The sequence below is a fragment of the Coturnix japonica genome, chromosome 3, assembly GCF_054131305.1.
Source record: "Coturnix japonica strain WE chromosome 3, WE-NBRP24, whole genome shotgun sequence".
Taxonomy (NCBI): Eukaryota; Metazoa; Chordata; class Aves; order Galliformes; family Phasianidae; genus Coturnix; species Coturnix japonica.
This window is the reverse complement of record NC_140665.1, coordinates 3,649,920-3,676,507: the sequence shown is the minus strand read 5'-3', so window position 1 is coordinate 3,676,507 and position 26,588 is coordinate 3,649,920. Positions and strand designations below refer to the sequence as shown.

General features: G+C 43.6%; 1 protein-coding gene and 1 long non-coding RNA gene across 2 annotated transcripts; one reads left to right on the top strand and one right to left on the bottom strand.

Moving 5' to 3' along the window:
- Positions 1-285: 285 nt before the first annotated feature.
- LOC116653139 (uncharacterized) lies at positions 286-5,939 on the top strand. The gene is made up of 2 exons (XR_004306531.2): positions 286-382; positions 2,762-5,939. It is a non-coding gene; the product is annotated as an uncharacterized LOC116653139 (long non-coding RNA).
- Positions 5,490-24,741, bottom strand: ACTR2 (actin related protein 2). The gene is made up of 9 exons (XM_015856538.3): positions 24,596-24,741; positions 20,964-21,074; positions 15,639-15,854; positions 11,997-12,069; positions 11,630-11,766; positions 10,901-11,050; positions 10,138-10,283; positions 9,822-9,954; positions 5,490-8,613 (listed from the first exon to the last, which is right to left on the bottom strand). The coding sequence occupies exons 1-9, from the start codon at positions 24,641-24,643 to the stop codon at positions 8,443-8,445; spliced, it is 1,185 nt and encodes a 394-aa protein (XP_015712024.1). The 5' UTR covers positions 24,644-24,741; the 3' UTR covers positions 5,490-8,442.
- Positions 24,742-26,588: the final 1,847 nt, after the last annotated feature.

Here is a 26,588-nt window from a genome sequence, read left to right as displayed (position 1 = left end):
ACACTGTCCTTCCACCTACCATGAGCTGTTTTCCTACGCTCCCCCTCTTTCTGCCTCATATTTCTTTTCCTGAGTTGCATTTACTGTACTCTTCTGTCTCTTGCCATGAGCTGTAGGTTTGCTGCTTTAAGTTTGGGGCTCTAGATTTGTCTTTTTCTCCAGGATGTTGCTGGGCTTGATCTTGCCTGCTTCAGGGATGTGATTTCAGTGCTCCCAAGTAAAATTCAAAATGAAAAGTGAGTAATGAACTCTGCTCTGATGCTGACTCTATTTTTGTCCTTTTAGATCTAAACTACAAGCATGCTTTCTCAAACCTTGGAAAAGATATCCACCTGTCTGCAGATTTGGCCTGCATTACTCCTGCATCTGAGCCTCCTGCAAGGTAAGCTCATGCTTAACCTGCGCTTAGGGCCCTGTGCTGCAGGAGGGGAGGGTGATCACTGCTCTCCTGGAGGAGCTGCAGAGCAGCTGGAGGCCTGTGTCTGTGCAAGGACACGCAGTAGGGGAGCTGCTTGTGCTGAGGGGCTGCTTTGTGCTGATGCATGTGAGATGGGGTGCAGGGGATCCCCAGGAACTGCCCAGCCTTGTGCAAACCTGATAGCTGGGAGAGGCTGAGGGTGCTGCTGTGGCCTTTGGATGTCCCGGTGGTGCTTAATCCTGTGATAAGGGGTTGTCTCCTTCCCTTAAGATGAGAGATCCTTCTCACAGAACAGAGGGTTTGGGTTTCCGTTCAGTGGCCTCTAAATTGTTTGTCCAGAGCCCAGCACTGTCTCTTCCTGGAGTCACTTAGACCCATTCCTTTAGAAGTCATCCGTGATTGTGTTAGTATTTGTGCATAAATGAATATTAATGGTGAATGTGGTCTGACTACTGGGCCCATTTCCGCCCACAGCTGTTTTTGTGTGAGACCCGATCCCCAAACATCTTGTGCACACATCTTGCAGCCTGGCTCTGCAGGCGAGCTCGATGGGGAGCGCGTTGCCTTGCTGGTAAGGCCTGTTGTGGTTTCAGCACGGATGGAGCACATAGCTGCTGAGTGCTGTCAGGGTCTCAGCAGCCCCACACTTGCCTTACAGCAGATATTTAGGTACACAAAGAACTAGAGGTTCAACTGGAAAAGAGCTCATGTGCCCAAGATCTCTTAATGTGAGTGAGGCTGCAGCTAAAGTGGAATTTGGAGGGGGAGCTGAATGTTGGGTTTTGCTGCTTCAGCTGGCGATGACGGCCCACCTGCAGCTCAGGGGGCAGTTACAGGTCCAGCTCTCAAACTGGGCACCAAATCAAGTATTGAAACCACTTGTGATGGCACCTCTGTTTTGGGTACGGTTCTGTGCATTTCTGCATTTCTCCTTTTGTGGATTTGTCCCAGAGAGATTGTTGGGACTGCTGTAGGAAGATGGTCTTTGGGTCAGCGGGTTCTGAGACACATACTGCCAACAAACCGTTCTTAATCATGAAGTGAGCATCACCTTATAGATAGTGGATAATAGATTTATTTAAATAGGGAATTCACTGTGTGAGTCATGTGTCCGAACAAATTACTGCTCCTCTTTTTTTGATGTGCAATCCTCACGACCTCTGAGCAGCCTGCAGCAGAAGAGGTGTGCCCTAAGTAAGAAGCTCTAGCCTTTGCAGTGCTATTTACAGGGTCCTTTTCATGAGGGGAGGCCTAATGCAGGATGCACTGCAGGCAGTAGGAAGGTTCTGACTGCCTGAACTCAGTCCCAAATCATTTGCCTGGATCTTGGTTTAAATCACACGATCCAATTACAACTTAATCCCATCAATATGAAATAAATGTTCCCACCTTCGGTAATTTTCTCCGTGTGGAAAGCTGCTCTACAGCACGCAGCCTCGCGCCTGTCAGTGAGTCTGTGTGTTGTGTTCCTGCTGCATGAGGGGAAGGGGAGCAGAGGAAGATGGCTGGTGAAACACACAGCTTGAAAACCCTTCTTTTGGCCCAACATGGGAGCTCTGTAGAGATGCTGTCACGGATCCAAGCAGGCTGGGGTTAAACGGTTTCCTCAGCTTTTCTCCCTAAATCAATTTGAATATTCTTGGCAAGCTCTGTTACTATGCATGGTGGGCAGCTGTGATTCAAGCTGTTTTTTTTTTTCCCCTTTCTACTGTCCCAGTCTTCCTGTCTTGTGCAGATGTGATCCTTTCTCTCTGTCTGCCTAACAGCTAATTATTTTACCAGACCAGCCAATAGTCTGAAGAAAACAGACCGTGCATATTCTTGAAAGCAACAACTGTGTTACAGTGTTGGGGGGATGGGGGAGGGAAAAAAAAACAAGAGCCATTTCCTTCTGCCCCACTCCTTAAGCAAACCTCCCAGAATAGCATGCATGCTGATTTATAAGGGACCCATCTTCCTCCCAAGTTAGTTACCCACCTTTTACAGCAGAAATGTACGCTGTGTATTTGGGGATAGTTGGAGAAAGCCAGCTTGAGTGTACAAGTCATCTCGCTAAGAGCTCTAATCACCAGCAACCTGGAAACGGACGCACCCGTGTTGCTGTGAGAATGTGGCTGGCACACCAGCTGCTCCCCAGAAACAGCCGGGGGTCACTGTGCTCATTGAAATTTCATTCCTGTCTCTTATAGGCAATTATGCCCTTCTGGTTAAGATAATCAGCCTCTGGGTTTAGACAGTACTTCTTCAAAGTGATTGCTCTGTAATAGTCTGTCCCATCCCTGATGTGAGCTGTTGAGCTATAAGGTGCACCACAATCACACAGTTGTGTTTTATGTCCCACAGCTTGCTTTGGGAATGCCTACTAGTTTTGCTGGTGCGAGCAGAGGAATCATTCATTCTCAGCCATCATTTGCTGCTGTGACACAAGGAGAGGTGTGCTGCCTTGCTGAGCTTAACCCCAGGACAATGAGACCTGTCTGCACCCTGCAACAACAAAAAACAGCAGGTCAGTGGGGTTCACTCTGCTCTCAAGAGGCTGGTGTGTTCCTTGTGTCTGGGGACGCTGATTTAAGCTGTGAGTGGTTGGCAATTTCACAAGTAAAGCAATAGTGTGTGCATCCCAAGAGGAAGGAATGAAGGCTCTGAATGAAAGCGAGCACCTCAATGTCAGGTAGAAGCTGCTCAGTACTGTTTGGAAAGTGGACAGGTTGCTGAGTTGCAGTTCCAAAGCTGAGCTGTATTCAAGTAAGCAGCCCACTCCTAAAAGCAAGTTCCTTGCCTCAACAACCCCCTGCAGCATTAAGAGGATCAGTACTCAGAGTGCTGTATCCCCACCTGACTGCCTCATTCGCTTCTCAAGGAACAGAAGAAGTGGAGCAAGAGCCAAAAAAACCCAAACACCCAAGTATTCCTCACTTCTTTGCTACCTTTAAAAATGTGGCACCAATTTAATCAGTTTTTCACCCTCCAGGGCTGTAAGTTCTTGTATAATTAGATGATGGGTAATGATCATACAACATTTTGTTCTCATATAGCACACGGGTTCCATCACTGAGATTGTTTCATAGGTATTTCCAGTTACAGCTCCAGGCTGTCACCCAGCAGTGCTATAGGGAGCCCTGGCCTCTCCCTCCCCTTTTACAAGACGTTCTTACTATCTGCCAGCATTACAGGTGCTTGCATAAATCGCCTCAGCTTTTAGCAGACTTGCCAAAGGGCAGTTTGAAGTAGTGCTGACACACACTACAGTGGGAAAAGGCAAAACTGGAATGTTCCAAGGGAGCTGAGTGGCTGGGCATGCCCCAAAATATCGCTTCTCATGTCTTTAATGCCACCCTTGTCCTTCGTGCTTTGGCAGGAAAGCCAACGTCAAGCTCACACTGTGTGATTCGGAATGGGAATTTATTGGACAACAGTGAAGTTCAGATTTGGAACAGCCCCCAGAAGGGCTGCTCTGCTAACGAAAGCGCCTGATGCAAGTCAGGACTTACAGGATGTACTTGTGTTGAGGTCAGCAACTGACAATTAATTAATTCATTAAAATACTTGGAGAGATTTAAAATGGGCACGCAGCGCAAACATGCATGCGAGAGGATCCTGAAACCACTTCAGCTTTAGGGCAAACAAAAACCAGATGGGAGATGGGTGCGGTGATGTAAAGGTGTAGGCAATGGGCTGGTATCTATCATTATTCCTGCAGCTACAATTTAATTGCTGTACCTCAGTTTTTTTTAAGTTACGAGAAGGAGCACAAGTTCTGCAGTTAGAAGGTGCCCCTCAGCATCATCCTAAAGCTGTTAGAGATGCACGATGTGCTTTATTCATCACCTAGAAGAGAACATGTTTCCCTCGACTTTAGTATCAAGAACTGCTTTCAGAAAAACCCCTTCAAACGAAGATGCAAAGTCTTACACTTCCTCTCCGCCCTGAGCATCTCTTTGCACCAAAAACACCAAAGCAGAACCCTGCACGTGGGCACAAGGAAGGCCCTGCTCCAGCTGTTGGGGATGTGCAGATGTGCGTTATGACCTTGGTTTGTGCACTTAGTTGGGAACAACGGGAGGCAACAACAGGTTAAAGAAAGGTAAGGTACCCGCCTGTGGGATGTTATTTAAAGCCTATCTATCTCAATACTGTAATGAAGCAGAGGTGAGAGGCTACAGTAGCACCTACTCAAAAAAGCAGTATTTTTTTTTTCCCTTGAGCTCTGTGATGGCCACATGACAATGACTTATCCCAAAAGGACAGCGCATAAACTGTAGGGAGGAATTCACTATTGAAAACACTGACAAGCAGACAGTGGCTGAGCTTTCCCCACAAAAGCCGAGCCATGTCAGGCAAACCAAGCCAAAGCAGGGAGAATGGGGAGCGTGTGTTATCATGGCTGCACAGAGGCAAAGCCTGGCTTTCTCCTCACCTACAAATGAAATCAGAATTGTAGGTGGGATCTTTTCTTCCCCTCTCTCTTGAAACCCTGTCTCCAACCTGTATCTAAGATGGCACACAGCTGGCCTAGCCCTCAAGACGGATCCACCCAGAGCCAAACTACACATTGGGTTACTGTATGAAAACCAAAGTCATTGTCTGCTGGAGACACAGTGCCTGGGTAATATCCATACAGAACAGCAGGTACAACGTGCTACGATGTAGAAGCTGAATGAGCTCACTTCAAAGCCAGATAAATGGATTTCTTCCACAACAGAACGCCATTATGTGGCTATCACACATAGCCAGGGTCACTGAAATCAAGCAGGCATATAGCTTGAACTAGGCAAGATTCCTCTCCAAGGCTACATATTAAGTTAATATAAATATATATATACATACTCACACACACATATATATATATACACGTTAATTTAAACTTGGATAGGAGGAGGCAGATGTTGGCTAGGGAATGGAGATGGGGTGCTTTTCTCACTCTGTGACAGCGATCAATAGGAAACATGTTACTCTGTCACATCACATTCCCTCAGCATAAGCAGCTGGTGATAGTTTCATGATGAAAGTTATGTTAGAAAAAAGCCTGACAAAACTGCGATTTCCCAAAGGAAACAAAGCAAACGTCATCTACTTCGAAAAAAAATCTGATTTTATTTTGATATTGCAAAGACCTGTCCATTTAAATAGATGTTTATTTCCATTCATGGTCTCAACCAGCGCTGCGTGTTAACATGCTGTTCAGAGCTGTATAAAAAAGCCATTTGTGTTACATAGGTTTAACATCCTAGAACACTGCGGGAGGGGTTTGAAGCGGCTTAACATTAAAAATAGGATAGTCCCAAAAAAACTTACAACTGATGCAGCATCTTCTAGTCTAATTTGATAGGAGCTGAAGCACATTGCAGATATAACCAAAGTTATTTGGTCTTTAAAAAAAAAACACACAAAACCAAAAAACCATTAAAAGCAGATCACTTTCATATAGTGCTTCAATAGTGAAGCTGTCAGCTGAGAGAACAAGGGAACAAACACACGCTCCTGTGTGCTAACACATACACAGAGAAAAACACCGAGCCCAACTGGAACAACCCCATTCAGCGTGTGGATATCGCATTCATTCTTCTGAATTCAGGACAGCTGTAATTTAATACGCTTTGTCTTTCCTCTCCCCACCCCAAATAAATACATGGTCTTCATGAAATCCTAAGATACCGTATAATCAACTGACATTTCTTTCTAACGGTGCTGTGAAGTTCTCTTGTGAAAGGGCCAAATTCCAAAGCCTTCATTCAAGATGACAGGCACATACCTGACCAAATGATGAAGAGGGGAGAACGTGGCTTAGAAAAGGGGTTTGGGTCCAGGTCTGGATTTGTACAACTGATCAGGTGGCAGATTGTCATTCAAAAAAAAAAAAAAAAAATTAAAAAAAATGTTTTTTAAGTCATTCTTTGGTTTATTTACATGATTCTCAACGCTGTCCAGAAAGCCCAGAGACAGTCACATGAGAAACCAGAACTCTAAAGCAAGCGCAGCATTCTTAAATCTCATGTATTAAATGCTCAGAAGACTAGAGGAATTCAGAACACCCCTTACATTCATGTCCCCAAAAATCTACTAACTGCATGAGTGCATGCATTGAGGCATGGCCGGCATGCCTGCAAATCCATATTGTTCAAGTTAAGAGTAAATATAGCTGCAAAAACCCCACCCACCTATAATTAAATGGTCATTACTAGCAATACTGTAGCATCTGTCTTGTTGTTTAAGAAATGCAGACACGGTCTCTGCCTGTTTGGCTCCCTTGGCCAAAAGGAAGCTGTCTGCTCCATTTAGAAAGAAAGCGACTTTGAAGAATCCAAGGGAGTTTAATATTTCCACGTTCCAGCGGTCAATTATTCATGTAAAGATGTAGACAAATGGCAAGTGTATGAAAGCACATCTCATACGTTCCAAGGTTTGGAAGTCAAAAGCAGGTCTTAGCTTCCTCACGTTTAAATGTTACGGTAGGCTTGGAAAACGAAGGAAGAAGCAATGTAATATTTCCATGAAGAGCAAGTAGAACTAAATCTAACCAGCATTCGTATGTGAGCAGTTTTTGCTATGCTTTGTGTAAGGCAGATTTTATTGTGCTGATAGTTACCGGTTTGCTGGGGGGAAAGAAAATACAGGCAACTCTGCTCAGAGAAGATGGCTGATAATTACTAGTGACAACTGCTAGTTTTCAGTACAACTCAGCTTTAATGTACTTTCTGGAAACAGCATTTTCGTCATTGGTTTTCACTTCCTTCCCCATCCCACCTAAAGTATCCAAAAAATCAGAATGAGTTGCGGATATTTACCAACCAATGTCTCCTCTTTGAATGCTATTTTTAACTAGAACAAACACGGCTCATTCTTTATAACCTACCGCCAGTGGTTGTTTATAAACATCTGCTTGCTGCAATAAACACCGGTCATTGAAATATTCATTCGCAAGAACTACTTGGCACTAGGTTAATATACTTGTAAAGTTTAATACAAGTGCTTCTGATGTACATACAAGCACTTAAAAACATTTTAAAACTTCGTTTGGGGAGTTTTAATATCTTTAATTACAGTTTTCACAAGCATTTCTGAAAGTATTCAATCTCTTTAGAAGTTCAGAGGCTCCTCTCAGCACATCTAAATAAGTTTCTCAACAGTTACAGAACAGCTAACGCGACATTCTTGCTCCCTGTGCTGAGATAACACAGTACCAAAACGTAGCTACAAAAAGAGGCATTTTTGGTCGGACTGACCTCCAGCCATCCCTTAACAGAAAAGCAACACGGCTCAAACCTGTCTCCTCCCTCCAAAGTAAAAAAAAAAAAAAGAAAGACATCTAAGGCCACAAATTTACTTTAGCCAGAATATCCGGTGTTCCCTGGTTTGTGGCAACTGTGTACATGCCCGCTTAGAGAAATACAGTATGGAAGCCCCACCACCTCTAAGGGTTCTAATACATCACCTCAGAAGCCAGTTTTAGGCAGCAGGGCATATAGAACCACGTTACATCGACGAAGTGTGTTAAAGCCATTGCAGCTAGTTGAACCAGTTTCTAACTATGCTTAATCAAAATTCCTTATTGCAGGAAAGGAGAGGGGGAAAAAAAAAAAAGTCTTAATGTAGAGAGAGGCAAAAAGATGCAGAGATAACCACCACAATGACCCAATAGCAAAAGCTCCCGTTTAAAGGTTTTCTTATGCTAAAAAAGGCACACAACCCCTTGTGAACTAGAGACAAAAGCTAGCGGTACTACAGCAATAAACCCAGAAGAAAAAGCCCACCAGAATTACCCAATTGCCTACTGGGAAGGAACAATGAAGTAGACAGGCTGCTCCTGCTCTGTTTTGTTTGCGGGGAAGCGGTCAAATTTAATAGTCTAATTTAGCCACATTAAGAAACATTTAACAAAAGCCACCCCAAGAAACCAGAACAAAACCTGACCTTTGGGTCAAAGGCCACAGACAGGCCTTTCCATAGCATGTAGCTGAGTGAGTTCAGAGATTGGCAATGAAAGAAAAAAAAGCTTTAGACGTGATGGGAACAAGCTTTGGGATTTATCGAACAGTCACACCAAGCTTCTCCAGCACACGCACTCCCTTTTCTTGGTATTCTTGTCGGGTCATCCAGAAGTTGTCTTTGTCTTTCATGATGTCTGCTAGAACCGCGCCACCCAAAAATACCATGTGCTTTCGGCGAGGGGGATCTTCAATTCGGATCTTAAATTTCTGAGGGAAAAAACAACACAACAAAACTGGTACTTGGATTCTCAGAACAAAGACCTCTCAAACGAAACTGTGCTTTCAGCTACAACAAGGAAACACAAGTAGGTTAAGTGTGAGAAACACAACCAAAATGCAATGCTAGCACAGGGCGCTTTGTGTGAGCTTCCAGCTCGCACAAACAAAGTCAAATAACTACTTTGCACTGGAAATTAGAGAGGGCTATTGACACGTCCCCAAAATTATACCTTCCATGTATCCACAAAAAGCCCAGAAGTCAGAATAGAAAATTAAAGATCGTAGTTTTGCGTTTTATGAACACAGAAGAAGAGTTAAATGCTTGCTAAGCTTTGTTGGCTAAAATTATCACAAGTTTACCGGATCACAAAACGCTTTACAATTATACCAAATCTGAGGAGGGCTGATGGAACGGCTTTTAAATTTATACAACCTAACCCAGCTTATCTAATTCATATTCTTCATTATTTGATGCCCAAGCTCCAACTGCAAGAGCAAAAATGAGCACAGTCAAAGCTACATGTGATTCTGTGATTCTATTCTGCGCGACTGAGTCATTCTAAAGAGCTGTAAGAGATCTTCAGAGAATGCTGTACTCAAAGCTGAGGAAGTTCAATTCAGTTCACCATTAGAAACTTCACTCTGAGCAATTTCTCCCATAAATATCTCCTTTTGGAACAGCACGCTGCATTGTTACCAGATAGAAGGCGATGCTGCCTCCATCATGTGTTTGGCTTTTGTCTGCAGGTGAACAAGGAATATTGTTCCACTTGAAGATGTATGAACTCCAACCTTGAACTTTTGAGCATTTCATTTACTATGTAGAGCACGAGCCCAAGTTTTTAAAGACAGAAATAATTTTTGCTCAGTGATGGTTTTCTAAAGCACAAAAACTCACTAGCACCCATCATTCTACATTAGAGTTGTACGCTAACATTTAACTGCATGTTTTATGCTCAAACTAACCCAAGACTTCAGGAATGACTTTCTATCAGCATGACCAGAAGGCAGCTTTATTGCATATGTATGCAAAAGCCAGCACAGGACTGTGAAGAACAGGGATGCACCAAGCTTTTAAGCTGCATGGAGGGTGATTCGCAGCTTCAGTCATTTCTAACTACTTGGTTCCCTCTAGTGGGGATTCAGGATAATAAACCTCCACCCCACACAAATACAGCAGTGACTCAAGAACTTACTGAGAGTTTTTCCACATCTCCTTTCAGAACTCGTTCCAGGTAGAGCTGTTTAAGTTCTCGCTCCAGTCGTGAAGGCAGCCCAGGGTACATAGTGGACCCTCCAGACAACACAATGTGCTTATAGAATTCAGACCTAAGCAAGAGAACAATGTTTTTAGTGTGCTACATAACTTCTAAGACCGACCCCCAGTTCCAGTATGTATCTTCACACAGCTGTGCACATAGTGGTGACTAAAGCAAAAAGATGTTATTCTCTTATAAAGCAGCCTCTGTGCTACAATTCACTGTCAGAGTGCGGCAGTAAGTGTTCTCTTACCTGGTATCAATGTCAGCAGCCTGGATGGTGTTGAACAGCAGTTCAGCCACACCAACCCCCTCCACATTGATTAAGTGAGGCTGGAAGAGCGCCTCTGGTGCCTCAAACCGTTCTCCTCCGACTTTGATAATCCTGCCATCTGGGAGCTAGGGAAGAGAGAGCACCATTCAGCAGGCTGCTTTTAGCCACTTAGATACAGAGAGCAGGAGGAAATGACTTACATTGTTACTTAGTGTTTTAAAGCAGGCAATTGTTGCTTATTGTCGTAACTGCAAGAAGTCAGTAGTACTGAAAGAAGACGCTCATTCTTCAATGGCTACACAATTTACTTACAGAGACCAAGGACCAGATATATTGATACTGAAGTACCAATGCTACCCTGCAAAACAGATCTTAATCTTGATTTTAAAGATGAACTTGTGTCATGTGCTATTACAGCAAGTCTCCTAAGAGCAAGTTTTCCTCTATTCTTACCAGTTACCAGTCGCAAATGTATCACAGCTAAAGGGATGAAGCTGAAATAATCTGACATGCTTTCTGCTTTCTCTACAAGTTTCTGTGCTGTGATATTCAAATTTCAAGCATCCATAGTTACAGAATGAGATTTTCAAGTTTTCCCAGAACCAAGTAATGTGATTCCACAGACTTCTATGTCTGGGAAGTGAGAGACTGCCAAGAAAAACTCACAAGGAATCAAAGCTAAATGCTACCTGATTTTAAACCTAATACGTTTAGGTCAAGAAAACGTGTCTCAAACACTCACCGTGTATGATTCAACTAGTACTGTAGTCTCTAACGCCAGTTTCTGCTCCTGCTCGATGTTGTATCCCACGTAACACAGCTTCTCCTTGATCATGCGAACAGTCTCGAAATCAGCAGAGTGGTTGAACGCGTACCCTCGCAGTAAGAGGAGCTACAGTGAACGGATCAGATGAGCAATGAATGTGAGAAACACTACAGATCTCCTTACCCCCAGTGTGCACAGTCAAAAACTTGTCAAGTTTGCCTGGCTTTTCTAACTGCAAACTCAGTATTAAGTCATATCTGGAACTGTATCCATTATTACAAGAAAAAGGGAAAAAAAAAAAACAGATAAGTTGGAAATTTTCTTTTACCTAAGAATTTCCAGTATGGAAATTATTCCACACTAAAAAAAATGCAAGAATACAGCCTTGCTTTTATTTTACCTATCAAGAAAGCCAAACTTGAGGTTTTATTTCCCAAATACAAAATGAAATCCCTCCCCTTCTTAGACTGCTTCTAGGAAAGCGAGTACAGTCTGAATAATATCAATGCTATCACATGATTCAGATGAGGAAACGTAACACAGAGAGGCTAAAGCAATACAGGGAATGCTGGTGTTCTTGATGTCATTAACATACGGACATTAACATAATCAAGGGGAGGTGTTTAGCAATTTCTTGCTACCAAGGGGTTTTAACTTGAACCAGTGTGCCATCGGCCTCAGCTTCAAAGACACTTTCCAGCTCACCTTTATGAGGTACCTGGTGATATCCCTCCCAGCAATATCTAACCGTCTGGTGAGATGAGGGAGAGAGAAACCTTCATAAACTGGGCAAATATGAGTCACACCATCTCCAGAGTCCACAACAACACCAGTCAACAGACCTAAGAAGACCGGAACGGGGGAGGAAGTACAACTGTTATTAGCACCTCCATGAATAGAGCAGATTGGTTTTATCATTGTAATCATAAGCAAAAATATAAAGCAAGCCTTTAAGACAGATTTGAGCTTGCTTACAGCAGTAATGAAGTAGACCCAAGCCTCATTAATACTGTACTGGAGCTCTACCTCAGTAACACATAAATCAAACATATTTTAAGTTATCTTTGCCTACCTTGAGCATACAAAGTAAGGACAGCCTGAATGGCTACATACACTCCAGAAAACTGGTATGTCTCAAACATAACCTGCAAGATGAAGGCAAAAATTAATGTCCAATAAGGCCATCCTTAAATGAAGTATCATAAATGTTTGAAAATGGTCCTCATGTCATTCTGTATTTTTGCTGATCAAAAACACTTTCCAAGAAATTTCATCGCAAACATTAAAAACTCATTTGCTTTATTGCTTTATGGCAGTAATTAGCACCATCAGTTTAATAGCTTACCTGTCCATTCATGTGAGATGAGTCATCTCAAGGACCTCAAACATTTCACATCCACTCAGCAACAACAACTGAATACTTTCAAGAAACCTATATGCCAATTCCTGCCATTTTACCAAGCCATTTTCTAAAGTGCCCACCGAGTGGGAGGCACATACTTGCAAGGCCAGCCAGCTACTTCATTATTTAAATGTGACTTGGAAACCAAACATTTGTTAAAGCTGTATGTTCTGACTCTAACGAGGTTCAGACTTTTTCTTCTTCCTGTCAGGGTCACCAGTCTTCGTACAACCGGAGACTGTCAAACAGAGCAAACAGACACCTACTCATATTGGTCTAGAACCAGTGCAGCGTCACAGACTGTTCTCTGTTCTCATTTGGGCCTTCTTCCTTCCTTTGAAGTGCAAGAAATGACAAACTTCTAGAATTAGCTTCAGTGCAAACCTTGCTACAATGGAAGGAGTACACCTAGAATGACTCAGTTACTACTTACAGAACAATCATAGAATCACAGAATGGCCTGGGTTGAAAAGGACCACAGTGCTCATCCAGTTTCAACCCCCTGCTATGTGCAGTGCTGCCAACCACCAGACCAGGCTGCCCAGAGCCACATCCTTGAACGCCTCCAGGGAAGGGGCATCCACAACCTCCTTGGGCAACCTGTTCCAGCTCTTATTAAAACATGAAAGGTACTTGCCCATCTCATAGACTAGGCTCCCCTAAGCACTGAAACTAGTTGCAGTGAAGGAATGGTTTAAAAGTAAAGGATGTCCAGTTTATAGGATCTTGTCCTCTTTATAAATACAAAGAAGGCCAAGTAAACAAGTAATGCACAGCAGCTTCCTCCTCCAAATGCTTTACTATGGAAAAAAAAAAAAAATAAAAAAAAATAAAAAATGATGAACTCTGATCACTCCAGCACAAAGTTCTGTTTTTGCTCTTCTACAGCCTCCCAAGCACTTCTGCCACTTCCAGGATTAGAAAGTGATTAAATCCTAAGCACTCCCACAGTTCAAGTAAAAGATATCTAAAGGTCTTAAATATCCTAAAGGAAAAAAAAAATGCTGATGCCTGACAATTTCAAAATTGTGTACTATTTAAAGACCCTCCTCTGTTAGAGGAGCACATTTTTAAGTGGCTGTTCCATATCAAAACCCTGATCCTCGCAAAGTCAAGTTTATTATTCCATAGCTATATTGAGCACATAGCAAAATCCCTGGGAAGACAGATGCCACCTTTCTAAGAACATCTGCAGTGAGCACACAGCATGACAGGAGCTAGAGGAACATAGAGGGGGGTGATGGCGGAGCACCTTGCCATGAGAAGAGCTTGCTTTGGGTTTTTACAACCCCAAATCTGAACTGCAAAAACCTACTGAAGCTCACACATGGACAGCTGGGGTTTGCTGTTCATTCTTTCAAGACATCTACATCTGTTCTCTTTGACTAGGAAAACGCCTCATCGCAGGATGACTGTGTTAAAAAACATAAGATGTAAATGCATCCCAAGAAGATTTTCCTTCTAGTGACAGCTGCTTTTGGATTAGCTGGTGATATTCTAATAGAATCTAAGGAAGAAGAACTAAGAATTGGGATAAGGAGATAAAGAAAACTAGACTGGAACTGGGAGAAGAGTCTGTGCTAGAGTGTATCTCTAACGCTACATGACATGCCATGAAAGTCAAGCTGCTCCTAAGGGTATTTCAGAATGAGAACACAGCAAGCAACTGGAGACAAGTAGCAGCCATTACCTTAAAATGAATAGCAATCTGTGTCTCCTGCATGCTACAAAAGAAACAGCGCTTTGAAAGTATGTATGTTACAATGTACATGTCATGTGAACTGCTGTTACTATGTAGCTGTGCTTGATCGAGAAATGTGGTGAGGAAAGACAATCCATGGAAATAGCATCAAGTACAGCACATGTAATTATCTACTATCTTGACACGGTCCAGGCTTTTCCTTTTGAAATACTATTACTGCAGTGCACCACAAACTATAGAGCCATTTACTACAGGCTTCAGGAAAATATTAATTTGATTCCCTGCTTCATTCTGGTCTAGCCTCCCTGAAAAAGAAGAGTCTGTGTCAAAAATGGAAGACAGACAAGTGTAAATTAAATATTCCCAGTCCTCGTAATGCTATGATCCATTAAAGATATTAATAGAGACAGTGAACTCCTGTTCAGCTCAAGTTTGACTTTATGAAAATGGATTCTGGTTCTCCTTAATCCTCTGAATCGTGGTTAAGTATCTACAGTCTCTGGAGTGGTTTTAAAAAGCACATGGGGCAACACAAATGTTTTCTCATACTTCAGAAGCTATAGGAGGCTTCTCAATTTATAGGATAAAATTACTCAGCACCAGAATAACTAAAACCCAGCCTGGTGCACTTAGCAGGAAAACAGAAACGAGTGCACCATTGTAGACAGCTGGAAAGCAATGCAGCCTCAGCAGGAAACTCAGCCATTCCTACTATATGGAAGCAACCCAGAATAGGCCACTACGTTCATCACACCACAGCTGCCTGATACACAGCAGACAGCATTGCTAATGTCCAGTTACACAGCGCTTAGATAACGGGCCACTAATGTCTATACATGCTAGAAAACTTTCAATTTAAAAACACAACAAAATTGTACAGTTTGATTAATCCTTGAGTTTTTCTGCCTCAGATTTATTTAGCAGGACACTGAAATAAAAGACTACTGCAAAAACACCCACGGTCACATAGCAGAAAGTATTACTATAGCTGTGACAACTAATGGTTCTTAAAGGAAAGTTAGTAGGTCAAGATAAAATTAAGTTCTTATTCCTCCAACCAACTGAATTCAGAGGTAGCTTAGGTTGTCCTGGACAGCACAGGATCCAAGAACCCAGCTTTCCTTCTAAGAAGGCTTTCACTGACAATCCCTGGGGGTGTTAAGCAAAGATCAATGAATTGGTTGTCATCACACCTTTGTCTCAGCTACTTCCAACAACGCTGCTCCATCTGGTCAGCATCAGCTTGTCCACGCATCAGCCTCTTCCAAAATGTTACTGCCTTGCAGAAGTTCAAGTCATTTAAATTAATTAACAATCACCCAATATCTAGTAATCAAAGTATCTTAGATACCTGAAGAAAAATGTGCATTTCTAACCCCGTTTTGTTGGTGAAATGGCTTGAGACACCCAGTCTGCTTCTAACGTTTGGATAAGAGGGACTGTTTGAATTTGACCACAGCAGCCTTTATAACCATGGCTGATGGCACATTTGGCTCAGAAGACAGGAGAACTGCCTTCCCTCAGGCAGCTTCTGGGTATTCCAAGAAAATCCAAGCTTTTTATCCATACTTGAACAACAGCACATCTTAACTCCTACTAGAGGGACGTACCTCCACGATCTTCTCTCTGTTTTTAGTTGGGTTCATGGGAGGTTCTGTAAGCAGTATTTTACAATTTTTTGTGTCAATGTTAAGTTTCTCTGGTCCAAATGTGTAATCCCAGAGGTGCTTCATATCATCCCAGTTCCGAACGATGCCATTCTCCATTGGATAATTAACCTCCAGCATTGAACGTAATTCACTTGCTTCGTCTCCAACCATGAGATCCTGTAAAATGTTAACATAGAAGTATGTTAGTTGTTACAAAGTCCTCTAGAGAACAAAATCCTCAAACAACGACAGCAAGCTGTGCTAACCCACATCTATCTGTGCTTTCAAACAATGCCCACATTTCAGAATTGTTTTTAGGAGCTTAGGAGACAAGTAGAATATACCCCATGTAATATTGAAATTGGACTGTTATCTATCCCAAACCTTCCCCAAAACGATGCTTTTGTAAGGGTAGATGTTTCTCCACTGACACCTCCGAAGTTCTGTCATCAGATTTCAGAAGGCTGAGATACAGAACAGCATGTAAAGATGGTAGGTGGACTGCAGAATATTTTCCCTGCACGCTGCACGATGCCAGGAAAGGAATATAGAGTGGTCCATTAGCAAACAGAACAGTAGCAACAGCAAACAAGTGCTTATGAGTTCCACACTATACCTTAAAAGTACCTGTGGTTTACACATTGCCTATGCCAGTAGGGTGTGAAGAGAAGAGACATCTAAATGTAAAACATACCCTGGTCTGTTCCATGCTGAAAGTCCCAAGCCAAAAACCACGGCAATGCATTCTTACACAAACACAACCAACGAATGCAATTTGTACAACCATTTCCCATTAGTTAAGCAATCTGTTTCTTAGTTAGTTATGCAAACATTGCACATTCAAATTAGTAGCACTGTATCTTCTCCTTTCCCACGTACTTCCCAGAGGAAGTATGCACAATATGACACTGTGTTTGTTCCCTGTTGTATCTTACATTTTCCTATGGAAGCCTTAACTGATCTGCTCACACCTGGCCTCTAAGAACATGTTTCTAGAGTGCTGCTTTCACTCTACTGCTGCCTTCATTTCGCTGCAGAAAATTGTCTGCTCCACACAAAAACATGCCAGCAGTTACCACGGTGCAGAAAACTTTTATAGAGAAGGTTATTCAACCTACAATTCAATGCAAGGGGTAAAAAAAAAAAAAAAGACGGACAGAAATGCAGCATCAAGTCCATCAAAGCCCATTTCAGAAGCAACCTAAAGAGCTGCCAGCAACCAATAAAAATAAAAAGGAAGCTTATTGAAAACAGTTTCATATAATCTGTTCCTCCTCCCTGACAAAGTGCTCCATTTGCTTTCCCTTGTGCAATAGATCACACCTCCACTACCCAGACTGTACAGAAGACAGAAGTCAAGGCTCTACCTTTTTAAAACCAAAGGTAGTTCAGTGGAAGCATAACACAACTCCTCCACATCAGGTTATGCCATCAGAAACCCTCAGCAGTGTATTATTGTGTGCTGCCTTTGGAGGCTTTGTGCTCCTGGACAGGAAGCAGCCCAGGAAAAGCCAGTACTGAAACACACAATCAAGTCACACCAAACTTCTGCGTCCTGTTAACAAAACAAAGCTGAAGGGCAGAAGCATTCATTGTTCTCCAGGGCACACAAACAAACAACACTCATAAGGAAGGCAGCCCATACAGCATCACTGTCGTGACATCCAACGTTCCCATCACTCTGGGACTCAATATTTGCCTAACTGGAAATAGAAACTTTTTTCATGCCCTTGGTCTGTAACGTTATGTAAAGTAATTTCCGCTGCTGGAGATACTGAGCTCACATTGGTCTTCAAGTGCTATTCTTGCACCTTGCAAAACCACAGGTTATGTCATACTTCAACACAATACGTAAAATAGTCTCATCAATTAGTTGCTAGTAAACCAAAGCAATGAAACACATCCAAAGTAAGTATGGATTCAAAGGCAAAATGTAAGGCAAGACAGAACAAGGAATAGCAAAAAACAGCAGAAGAGCTCTAGGTCCCACCAAGCATCAACACTAAACAAGCAGCACGAGGCACCCTCACTTACCATTTTTTTGTTATTCTACTTCAACCGGTCAAAAAAGGTGAAGAAAAGGTAGAAGCAAGAAAGTCAGAAAAAGCCTAAATGAAATTCTCCAGTTATTTAAAGTATGCAGTAGAAATAAGCTGCAAATAGATGCACGCGCGGCTGAAAAATATCCAGGTTAGTGTAGTTAGGGCCAAGTTCACATCCTTGGGATTTTAGCTTAAATGTCCCTATTTAAAGCTACCGCAACAAGTTGCTGGCATGTTGTGTTTGTGCACCTTATGTTGCAAACAAAATCTGTCCCTTTCTAGTAGGGTTCTGTGCATAACTGTTCTGTAACACTGGAATTTCACCCCTAGCAATGTGCTCATCTGAACTAGATGAGACTCTGCAGAAAAGGATTGACTACAGCCAGCTCTGGCTAATGCTACGTTTAGGTTGTTTTAAGTGTTCTGCCTTAAATACTCAAGAATTCAAAGCAATAATGTCAAAGTATTTGTCTATAAGGAGACTTAATTGTTCAGATATCTTGGAACTAAAGTTCTTCACAATAGCAAGGTATGGATGTAGGAAGATAGGAGAATTAAAACAGCTGGGAAGTAACCTGAAGTACAAAGTGCACACATGCAAATGCTGTCTGAAATTATACTATGGTCATTTTCATGACTGCTGAGATTCTTTCTCCTCCAATTAAACCTACATGTAAATTATCAAAAGTCATAAAGGTAACTATCAGCACTACTAAGGCAAGTCTACCTATGGTGTGAATTGCGTCAGAGGAAAAGTATTTGCAATTTGTGGCAGCTGCTTTAGCACAGGCAGTACCAAGGACTGGTCAAAGCAAAGCCCCCTTCCTCATCTCAAACCCAGATGAAGATCAGCTCCACGCCGCCTTTGGCAGAAACTGAGTACAACTGTAAGACATGGACTATGGCTCAAAAGGTCCCTGAGTAATGCCCTAATATCCTGTCTTGATTGGTCACAGGTGCACAACGATCCTGCCTTCCTTTTCTAAGGTTATTCACTCCCAAACTTGCTTCAGAGATCAGCGAATCAGTAAAGACAGCAAAGTGGTGTCTACGTGTCTGGTTTCCAATTTCTGAGGTTGCAACTTGAAGCCAAATGATACCAGTGATACCTGGATTTTGTATCTGTGGCCTGAACTGTGGACTGCAGGTCCAAGAAAACGATGCACCCCCAACTACTGAGGCTGTAGTTCCACAGTCACTCCAGAGCCAGCAGCAGATGTATAAGGAAGGTGGGCACAATCTTCTCCTAGCTTTCTCGTGGCTATCTGCCCCACTGTGCTTAAATGCTTTTATGGCAGTAAGCAAAAAAATAGGAATTAATTCACCTTACTGTGAAATGAGAGTCCAGAAAGAAAACATGGGACAAAGCAGCTTCACATTGGAAACTCAGTAGATGGATGATAACCACTGTTCTGATCAACTGTGTGTTTCAGAACTGCACAGGAACGACAGCTTGTCTGAATACTTCTCAAAAGTTAAACTGATAAATCTTGCCACTTCCCTTACCCAGTTTTAAGCTTACGACATAAGAACCTGCAGTGAATGGATAGAATTAATTTTGGCATAAAACTCAACTGCTGAAATACATTCCAGTCGAGAAATCTGCAAGCAACTCACAAAGGAAAACAACATACACACCTAACAAGACAACCCACTGGATTATCCCACGGGGATATTCCAAGTATCTGTGGCATAGATTTCTTAATGCAATGTTTTCTTAAGGTAAGGAGCTATTACAGGCAGATGCTCTAAAAGAGCTAGGAAGAAATCAGGACACAGTTTACATTCTCTAAATATAATCCATGCTTTGGCGTAAGAGGGGCAATAGAAACAGAATTATAATTTCAGGGGTCTTTTGCATCTCTCTCATAACAATTCCTTGCTGGTACTTCCTATCCTTCTAGTTCAACACTGCCATTTGTAAGGATATTAAACTAAGTTATCAGATAATCATGACACCAGAAGTGGCAGGACAGGCTACGTCAGATCAGTTGGAAAGAAAACACGACTTCATCAATATGATTTCAAGTATAAGACAGAATGGCTTGGGTTGGAAGGGACTGTCAAGATCATCTAGTTTCAACCCCGTGCCACGGGCAGGGTTAGTCAGATAAACCAAGTTCTCCTTGTTACTCCTGGAAGTCTGAAAACAAGGAACAAGGCTGCAAAGATGCATGTATTTTCCCCTTTTATTACGCTACTACTCAGAAGCAACAGGGAAACAACATTGAAAGCCTGTACATGTGAGGTTCTACTCGACCTTCACTGGCTGCAATGAGGGTTTCTACAGTTCTGCATGCACTTCTGCTTCTCCTTCAAGTTCCTGCTTCTGCCTTGCCCTCAAACTAGCTTTCACAATTGTGTTAAGAGGCAGTCAGAATTTACCTGACAAAGAAATTCCACTTTATCAGCTGGATCTGCTCTCTAAAGTGGCTCAGCACGCTACTGCAGCACATTAGGGCCAGCACAAGGTAAGAATGTGTGGCTAGAAGCAAGCCAAGAGGCTGTGACCACAGCAGGGCCAAGACATTTACTAGAGCCTCAACTGCAGAAGCAATTACTAATAACTGAAGCATTACTCTCTAACTACAAAAGAGAGAAATGACAGCCCCCACAAGACTTCTGAAGAAGATTTGGGATCAGTGGCTCCCCCCACCAACCCATGCCCAGAATAACACCAAGAAGTAGTTCAAATACAGCCTCCCCCTCTCTAACTGATGGTCCAGTATCACACATCTATCCACAATAAAATAAAAACAAAGCCAACAGAAACTCAAACACAACCAACCTTAACACATCTCATACAATGTCACAGATGATAAACTGTGATCAGAAAGCAAAGAGTACCAAATAGACCTTGAATTTTCAGAAGCCCTTCAGCATTGTCACATCATCTTGAAATACAGCTTGGTGATAAATACCAACCACTCCTGTTCACTTTCTGCCTTCTAATGTTGACAGCACTTACATATTAGCATTTCAAGTCCCCCTTTTGCCCAGAACTACTTGTGCTCTATCTGCTGTCTCCTCAATTGTAGCTGAAGGCTTCTGTGGAGCTTTGGACCACCCTCTTGATTTCCTTGTAGTACATGACAAGGTAAAATGCAGCATGGAAATTAATCAAGAGATACAGAAATGGCATAAAGAAGAATACAGAAACAAGCATTTGCAAACACTGCGTATGTCAAAAGATGCCCTAAATATTATTATTAATCTGTTAGAAAAGAATAATGTAAAGAATTACCTTGATTTCAATGTTTCCCACTTTAGCAGTTGATCTTATAATAGGTCTTCCAACCAAAGCTGGAAATATGTGCTCCGGAAAATTTGAGCCTGCATAGCCACATTTCACAAACTGAAAAGAAGAAATGATTTGATTAGAGCATGTAGTACTTAGTTTTACCAACAGTCATTTGTTTGGGAGTAAAATGATGTAAAATGAGTTTGCAGTAAAATGTTCAGGACACAAATGAAGTCCCAGTTAGTGGCAGCTCATAGCAAGCAGGACATTCTGAAAGTGTTTGTTCCTCAAATACATACAAAGGGAAGTTCCACAGTGCCAGCTCCAAAGATCCACTATACGTGCTAAGAAAGCATTAAGGACTAACTGAGCACAAAAAACCCCCTGTCTGTGATGATGTACAGCTCTAACATGAAAAGTCACTTTCTGTTGCTCTGCGTTATTCATCTGTGAGGAATGTTTCAAGCTGGTTATGGAAAGGTGCAAGAAACATTCCAGTTCAATTTGGGCTAATAGGAGTGAAGAGGGAATTATGAGCTTTTTTTGTGCCCCTCGTTTCTTTCCCTGGCTCAGAATTTGCTCTCTACAGAGGCAGAGCTGTTCTGAATACCAGAACTACCACGTATAACATTCATGTCACTCATTCTGTTGCAATCTATGTTCTCTGTAAAGGCAACTACTTACCGATTCTTGCTGACATTAGGACAAAGAGTACTGGGGAGTTGCACAGATCTTATCTGTGTATTCAAGAATGCACAGCTGCTACGATAAGCAAAGGGCCACGTTTCTGGATCACCTACCTGGACATGCCAAAATCCCAAATGTTTTACACCACAGGAAACATTTGAGATGTTCTGAAGGACTGAGCAGAGTGTAAGTGAAGGTTTACAGATTCACACACAGACATACAAGAAAACTGAACTAGAAAATGCTGAGCTACAAAGATACTGTTCTAAGTTCTGACTCTCTCAGCTGTAAATGTAACTTTCGGTCCCTAAGTTAAGCCCTAAGGCCTTGACACACCTTGCTGGGTCATTGCACAACAGTAGGATACTGGCAATTCACAGATCTGATAGCTGAGCCATTCACCTCAATCTCACTAATTTTATTTTGCATTGAATAACCCCGTCTCTCCCTTTCAGGTTAGAACCAAGAATCTGTAAGGATGAACTTTTTTTACAAACTCTATGTGGTTAACCAAACAGAAGGGGCAAGTTTTCCATTCCACCTTTCTCCCCTTCAAATCCACCTTGTTTCCCCAGGTCACATGAATCATCAGTGAGCACTGAAGGCAGCCCTGTAGCCAGTATCCCCTGGTGGGAGATGCTGAGTGTCCTCAGGGTACAGCACTGCCCCCACAACCACGGTGAGCACTCAGCTAGGAGGCTGGTGATGAAGCAATGTCAGATTCTAAGGCTGAAGAAGGACACTTGGTCAAACTACCAAGAGATAAGTGATAAGAGATAAATGCACCTAAGCAACAAACACACATCCACGTAACTGAACTGTCTTGGAAGAAGAAACATATGATGCTCATCCCTCTCTTTCAAAAGATCTCTTGAAACATCTGATTGAATGTTATAAGCTAGTTTGGAATATAATCATCTTCTGGAGTCAAATATGAAATACTCAGTGTTCTCTCTACCGTCATGTGAAGCCCTCTATTAAAACTGAAGTACAGCATTGTTGTTGCTCTGCCATCCCTCCTCTGTGCAGCCCTTGGAGCAATGACTTCAGTACAACACTCAGCGCACACCATGGCTCAATGACTTCAGTACAACACTCAGTGCACACCAGGGCTCAAACACCAAAACCAACACTCAATGGATTTATACACCTCTTGGCAAGGAAGCCAAAGTTCACCATCATTCCTTTTTGCAAGTGCCTGCTACACATGCAAAATGCTTTAAGAGCAGCTACTTCATTTGCCTGCCCGTGTGACCATTTTACCATATATAGTTTCTTCTCCATTGCACTGTGGTTTGCACGGGCTCTTTCACTTCCTACTGAGTCATCGAGCAGCAAGAACTTGAACGTATAAGTGTTCTTCCGAACTAAAGAATGAGGAAGCTCCCAGACACCACGTGACAGGCTTTAAAATGAACACAGTCATATTCTTACTGGGGAGCAGTGTTTGATTCCTTCAGTTGATGCAACTCTCAAACAAAACCTCTAAATACTATTAGAGAAATGTTACAGGCCACTCAGTTACTTTCTGCTTGTCCTACAGAACACCCACCTCTCACACTCCTGCAGCCCAGATGCCATTGCCTGCCTCCATTCTGCACTACATGTTGCAAGAACTTCCTTCTAGTCGCCTCTTCCTCAAAGCAGCATCCAGACAAGTTTAAAGTTAAAGCTGCAGCTGAGTTTTCTAGTCTCTGTTTTTAATGTGATATTTCTGGCATATGACTAGAAACTTAATTTTGCACGTTAATTATGACATATCACGGCATATCAGAAATCCTTTTGATATAAAGGAGGTCACACATGAAAACAGTTACCGTGAAAAATCCCATTTTGACAAAGTAGGCCTAATTTGACATATTCAATTCCCAGCTGAAGTTTCAAACACCTTCCGATGCCAAGAACACAATTTTTTTCTGGTTTAATTATCCTAAATTGACCTCCATATTTCAAGCTGACTGATTGAACAGCCGTGTCCTGATACCTCGTTCTTGCACAGAGCTGACTCTGATACCTGCACACATGCACTGTTTGCTCGGAGGGAAATGCAATCTAACCCAGCACAAGCTGAAGTGACACTGGCCCCTCCTCCAGGCCCCCAACAGCAGCACAAAGGCACCTCACCGTGTTACTTACACCCAGCTGGTACAGCAATACAGCGCTGTGTCACCAGCTCCAGCCAAGTGCTGCACAGCTCACTGCTGCACTGCCAGCAGGAGGGCAGCACTGAAGGATGGAGGGGGCTCCTGGGGCATGTGTCTCTTGGGCCAAGCCTGACAAGGAGAGCATTAAGCACTGAGAACGGGGGTGGGGAAAGGAGTGAGGGGTGGAGGGAGGGGGGAAGTCCTTCTTTTTCTTATCCTAATCGATACAGTGGGCAGTGCCCTGCTGACCCTCGGCCCTATTCAAGATCGTTTTCCCTGGTAGGGAGAAACACGAGGAGGCACCGGGGCCGTGAGAGCTGCGCTGTCAGATCCCTGCTCTCCTCACTTCAAACACTTGACAGAACGCTCCGCAATTCAAGAGGCCGGATCCTTAACAACGCCATCCTTTGTCTCAGCCATTCCGTCCTCGGCTTTGAACGGTTTTTTCTTTATTCAAAACGCTTTTTTATAAATATAATATATATATACATATAACTATTTTTCCTCAGGGGGAGGCACACAGCACACACCAGGCTCCGCCGTCTCCGCGCTGCTCTCAGCCGCTTCCTGCCTCCACGTTACGAATCGCGGGGGCAGGAAGGTGGCGGATCGCAGGGGCAGGAAGGTGGCAGCGAGCCCCGGCCACCTCAGCGCCGCCCGCGGCCCATTCATTCCCGGCCGCCTCCCGTTGGCGCAGGCCCCGCCGCTGGGCCGCACAGGGCGCGGCGGGCGGACCGGGCGTGCCGGCAGGAAGCCGAGCCGGGGGAATGGCTTTTCTCCCTCCCACCGACCCGCGGGACTCACCCCGGTGCCGTTGTCGCACACCACCACCTTTCTGCCCAGCGTGTCCATCCCTCCTCCGCCACCGACCGATCGATCGATCGACCGCCTGCCCGCCCGCCGCACCGTCACCTCACGACGCCGCCGCCGGGCCGCGCGCCCGTTCTGCCGCCGGAAGCCGTCAGCGCCCCGTCGCCAGCCAATCGGAGCGGCGCTAGCACCTCCTTCGCCCCGCCGCCAGCCAATCGGAGCGGCGCTAGCGCTCCTTCGCCCCGCCCACCGCCGTTGCCATGAAGGAGCAGCTCCACAGGATGGAGGAGCAGCCCCCAGGGGGAAGGAGCGGCCCCACAGGGCGGTGGGCACGGAACAGGCGGCCCAGTGGGCACAGCACCACTGCCAGGGCTCAGGGACAGCGCTCACAGCCATAGGGGTTGGGTGGTGCTGTGTGGAGCCCGGCCTTGGGGGCAGTGATCGCTGTGTATCCCTTCCAAGTCAGGGTGCTGCAAAGCATTGGGCTGTCTGAATATACAGCAGTTCACCAGCACAGTGGTGGTGGAACCAGCACAGTGGGATGGAGCAGCTTCCTGGTTATTCTGGAGCAGCAGCAGCTGTACCTGGGTATGAACTACACTGTGATACAGATACATTTCGCATTAATACTTTCAGTTTTTCAATATGTGGTGTTTTCATATTCATACAAATGAAGGGCTTATGGTGTTGCTTGGCACGTGTAACAGATACATACAACAGTTGCCTTAAAAGACAGTTCTTTGCCCAGAAACGTTAGTTGATCCATGTATCTGAAGTGACTCATCTTGTTGAACCCACTGTACAAGGCTCAGATTGAGGAGGTACCCTCTGCCTCCTGCTCTACTCTTTGACTTGCCATGTAAGTCTGGATGCATTGCTTAACCTTCCCAGATCTGAGTGTAATGAGCTGGATATGTACCATGCCATATGATGCTTATGCTCGTGGATAAAGCACTTGAGCTCTGTGAATGAGAAGTGTTTCAGTTCTAATCCTCTGTTGATCAGGCAGACAGAATGCTTCCACTGTGTTTCCTTACGTAGCGAGGTGTTCTCCACTCTGAGATAAACTGGCCTTTATTTAGGAGACCTGAAGGGGGAAAAAAAAAACCAACCAAATGATGCATTTGCTATTTTTTTCTGAGCTGAAACATTCAGCAGAACTCAAAAAATATGTTTATTAGTTTAATCGTATCCCATTAATATACATCCCCGCAGATTCTATTACGTAAGCCTTTATCTACCAGGGATTTGGTCTATTAGTTAGGGAAACCCAAGGGATTAATCTGATAGCTGCAGTCAGAAATGACAGTGTAATGAAAGTCACCCAGGAAACAGTGATACTGAAGCCTGTCAATCCCTGCAAAGCAAATGGTTAATTTGCTGCATCTGGCATAATATATAAGGTGACATACTAAAGGGGATGTCTCCTCTCTTAGGCGGACATGATGCATTGACTTGCTGTGGCTTTAGCGAGAGGGCAAGGCTTTGTGTAGAAGGTAAGCAAAGTATGATGACTAAGTGAAAGCTGAAGCTTTTACTGCATCTGTCTTGTATGGAGTTGAATAGGCTCTTAGGAACTTGTCAGTCAGGAGACCTGCCTTCATCCTAATGTGCAGGCGTAGAGACTGTGTGAACAGAGGCAGGAAGCACTCAGAACAGAAAGGGAAAATGGGCTACTGATGCACGCAGAGCTTTGCTTGGTATAGCAGGCAAAGGAGGGTCCAGGAGGAACAGAAGATATCTGTTCTGAGTCTGGTCAGCCTGAGAAAAGTCCTTAACAAGACAAAGTGGAAGCCTTGAGGAGTATAAAAGCACAGGAAATGATGCATTTCCAGTCCCACTTTTGCTTCTTTCTCAGCAGTGGGTGGGTAGGAGTTGCCTGTGCCAGCTCTGTGCAGGCTGGCAGAACTGGGACCAGCCCCTACGTTGTTAAGGTTGCTTCCAGATTTGTTTGTCAGACTGAGAGGAGGACACCCTAAATAAGTGT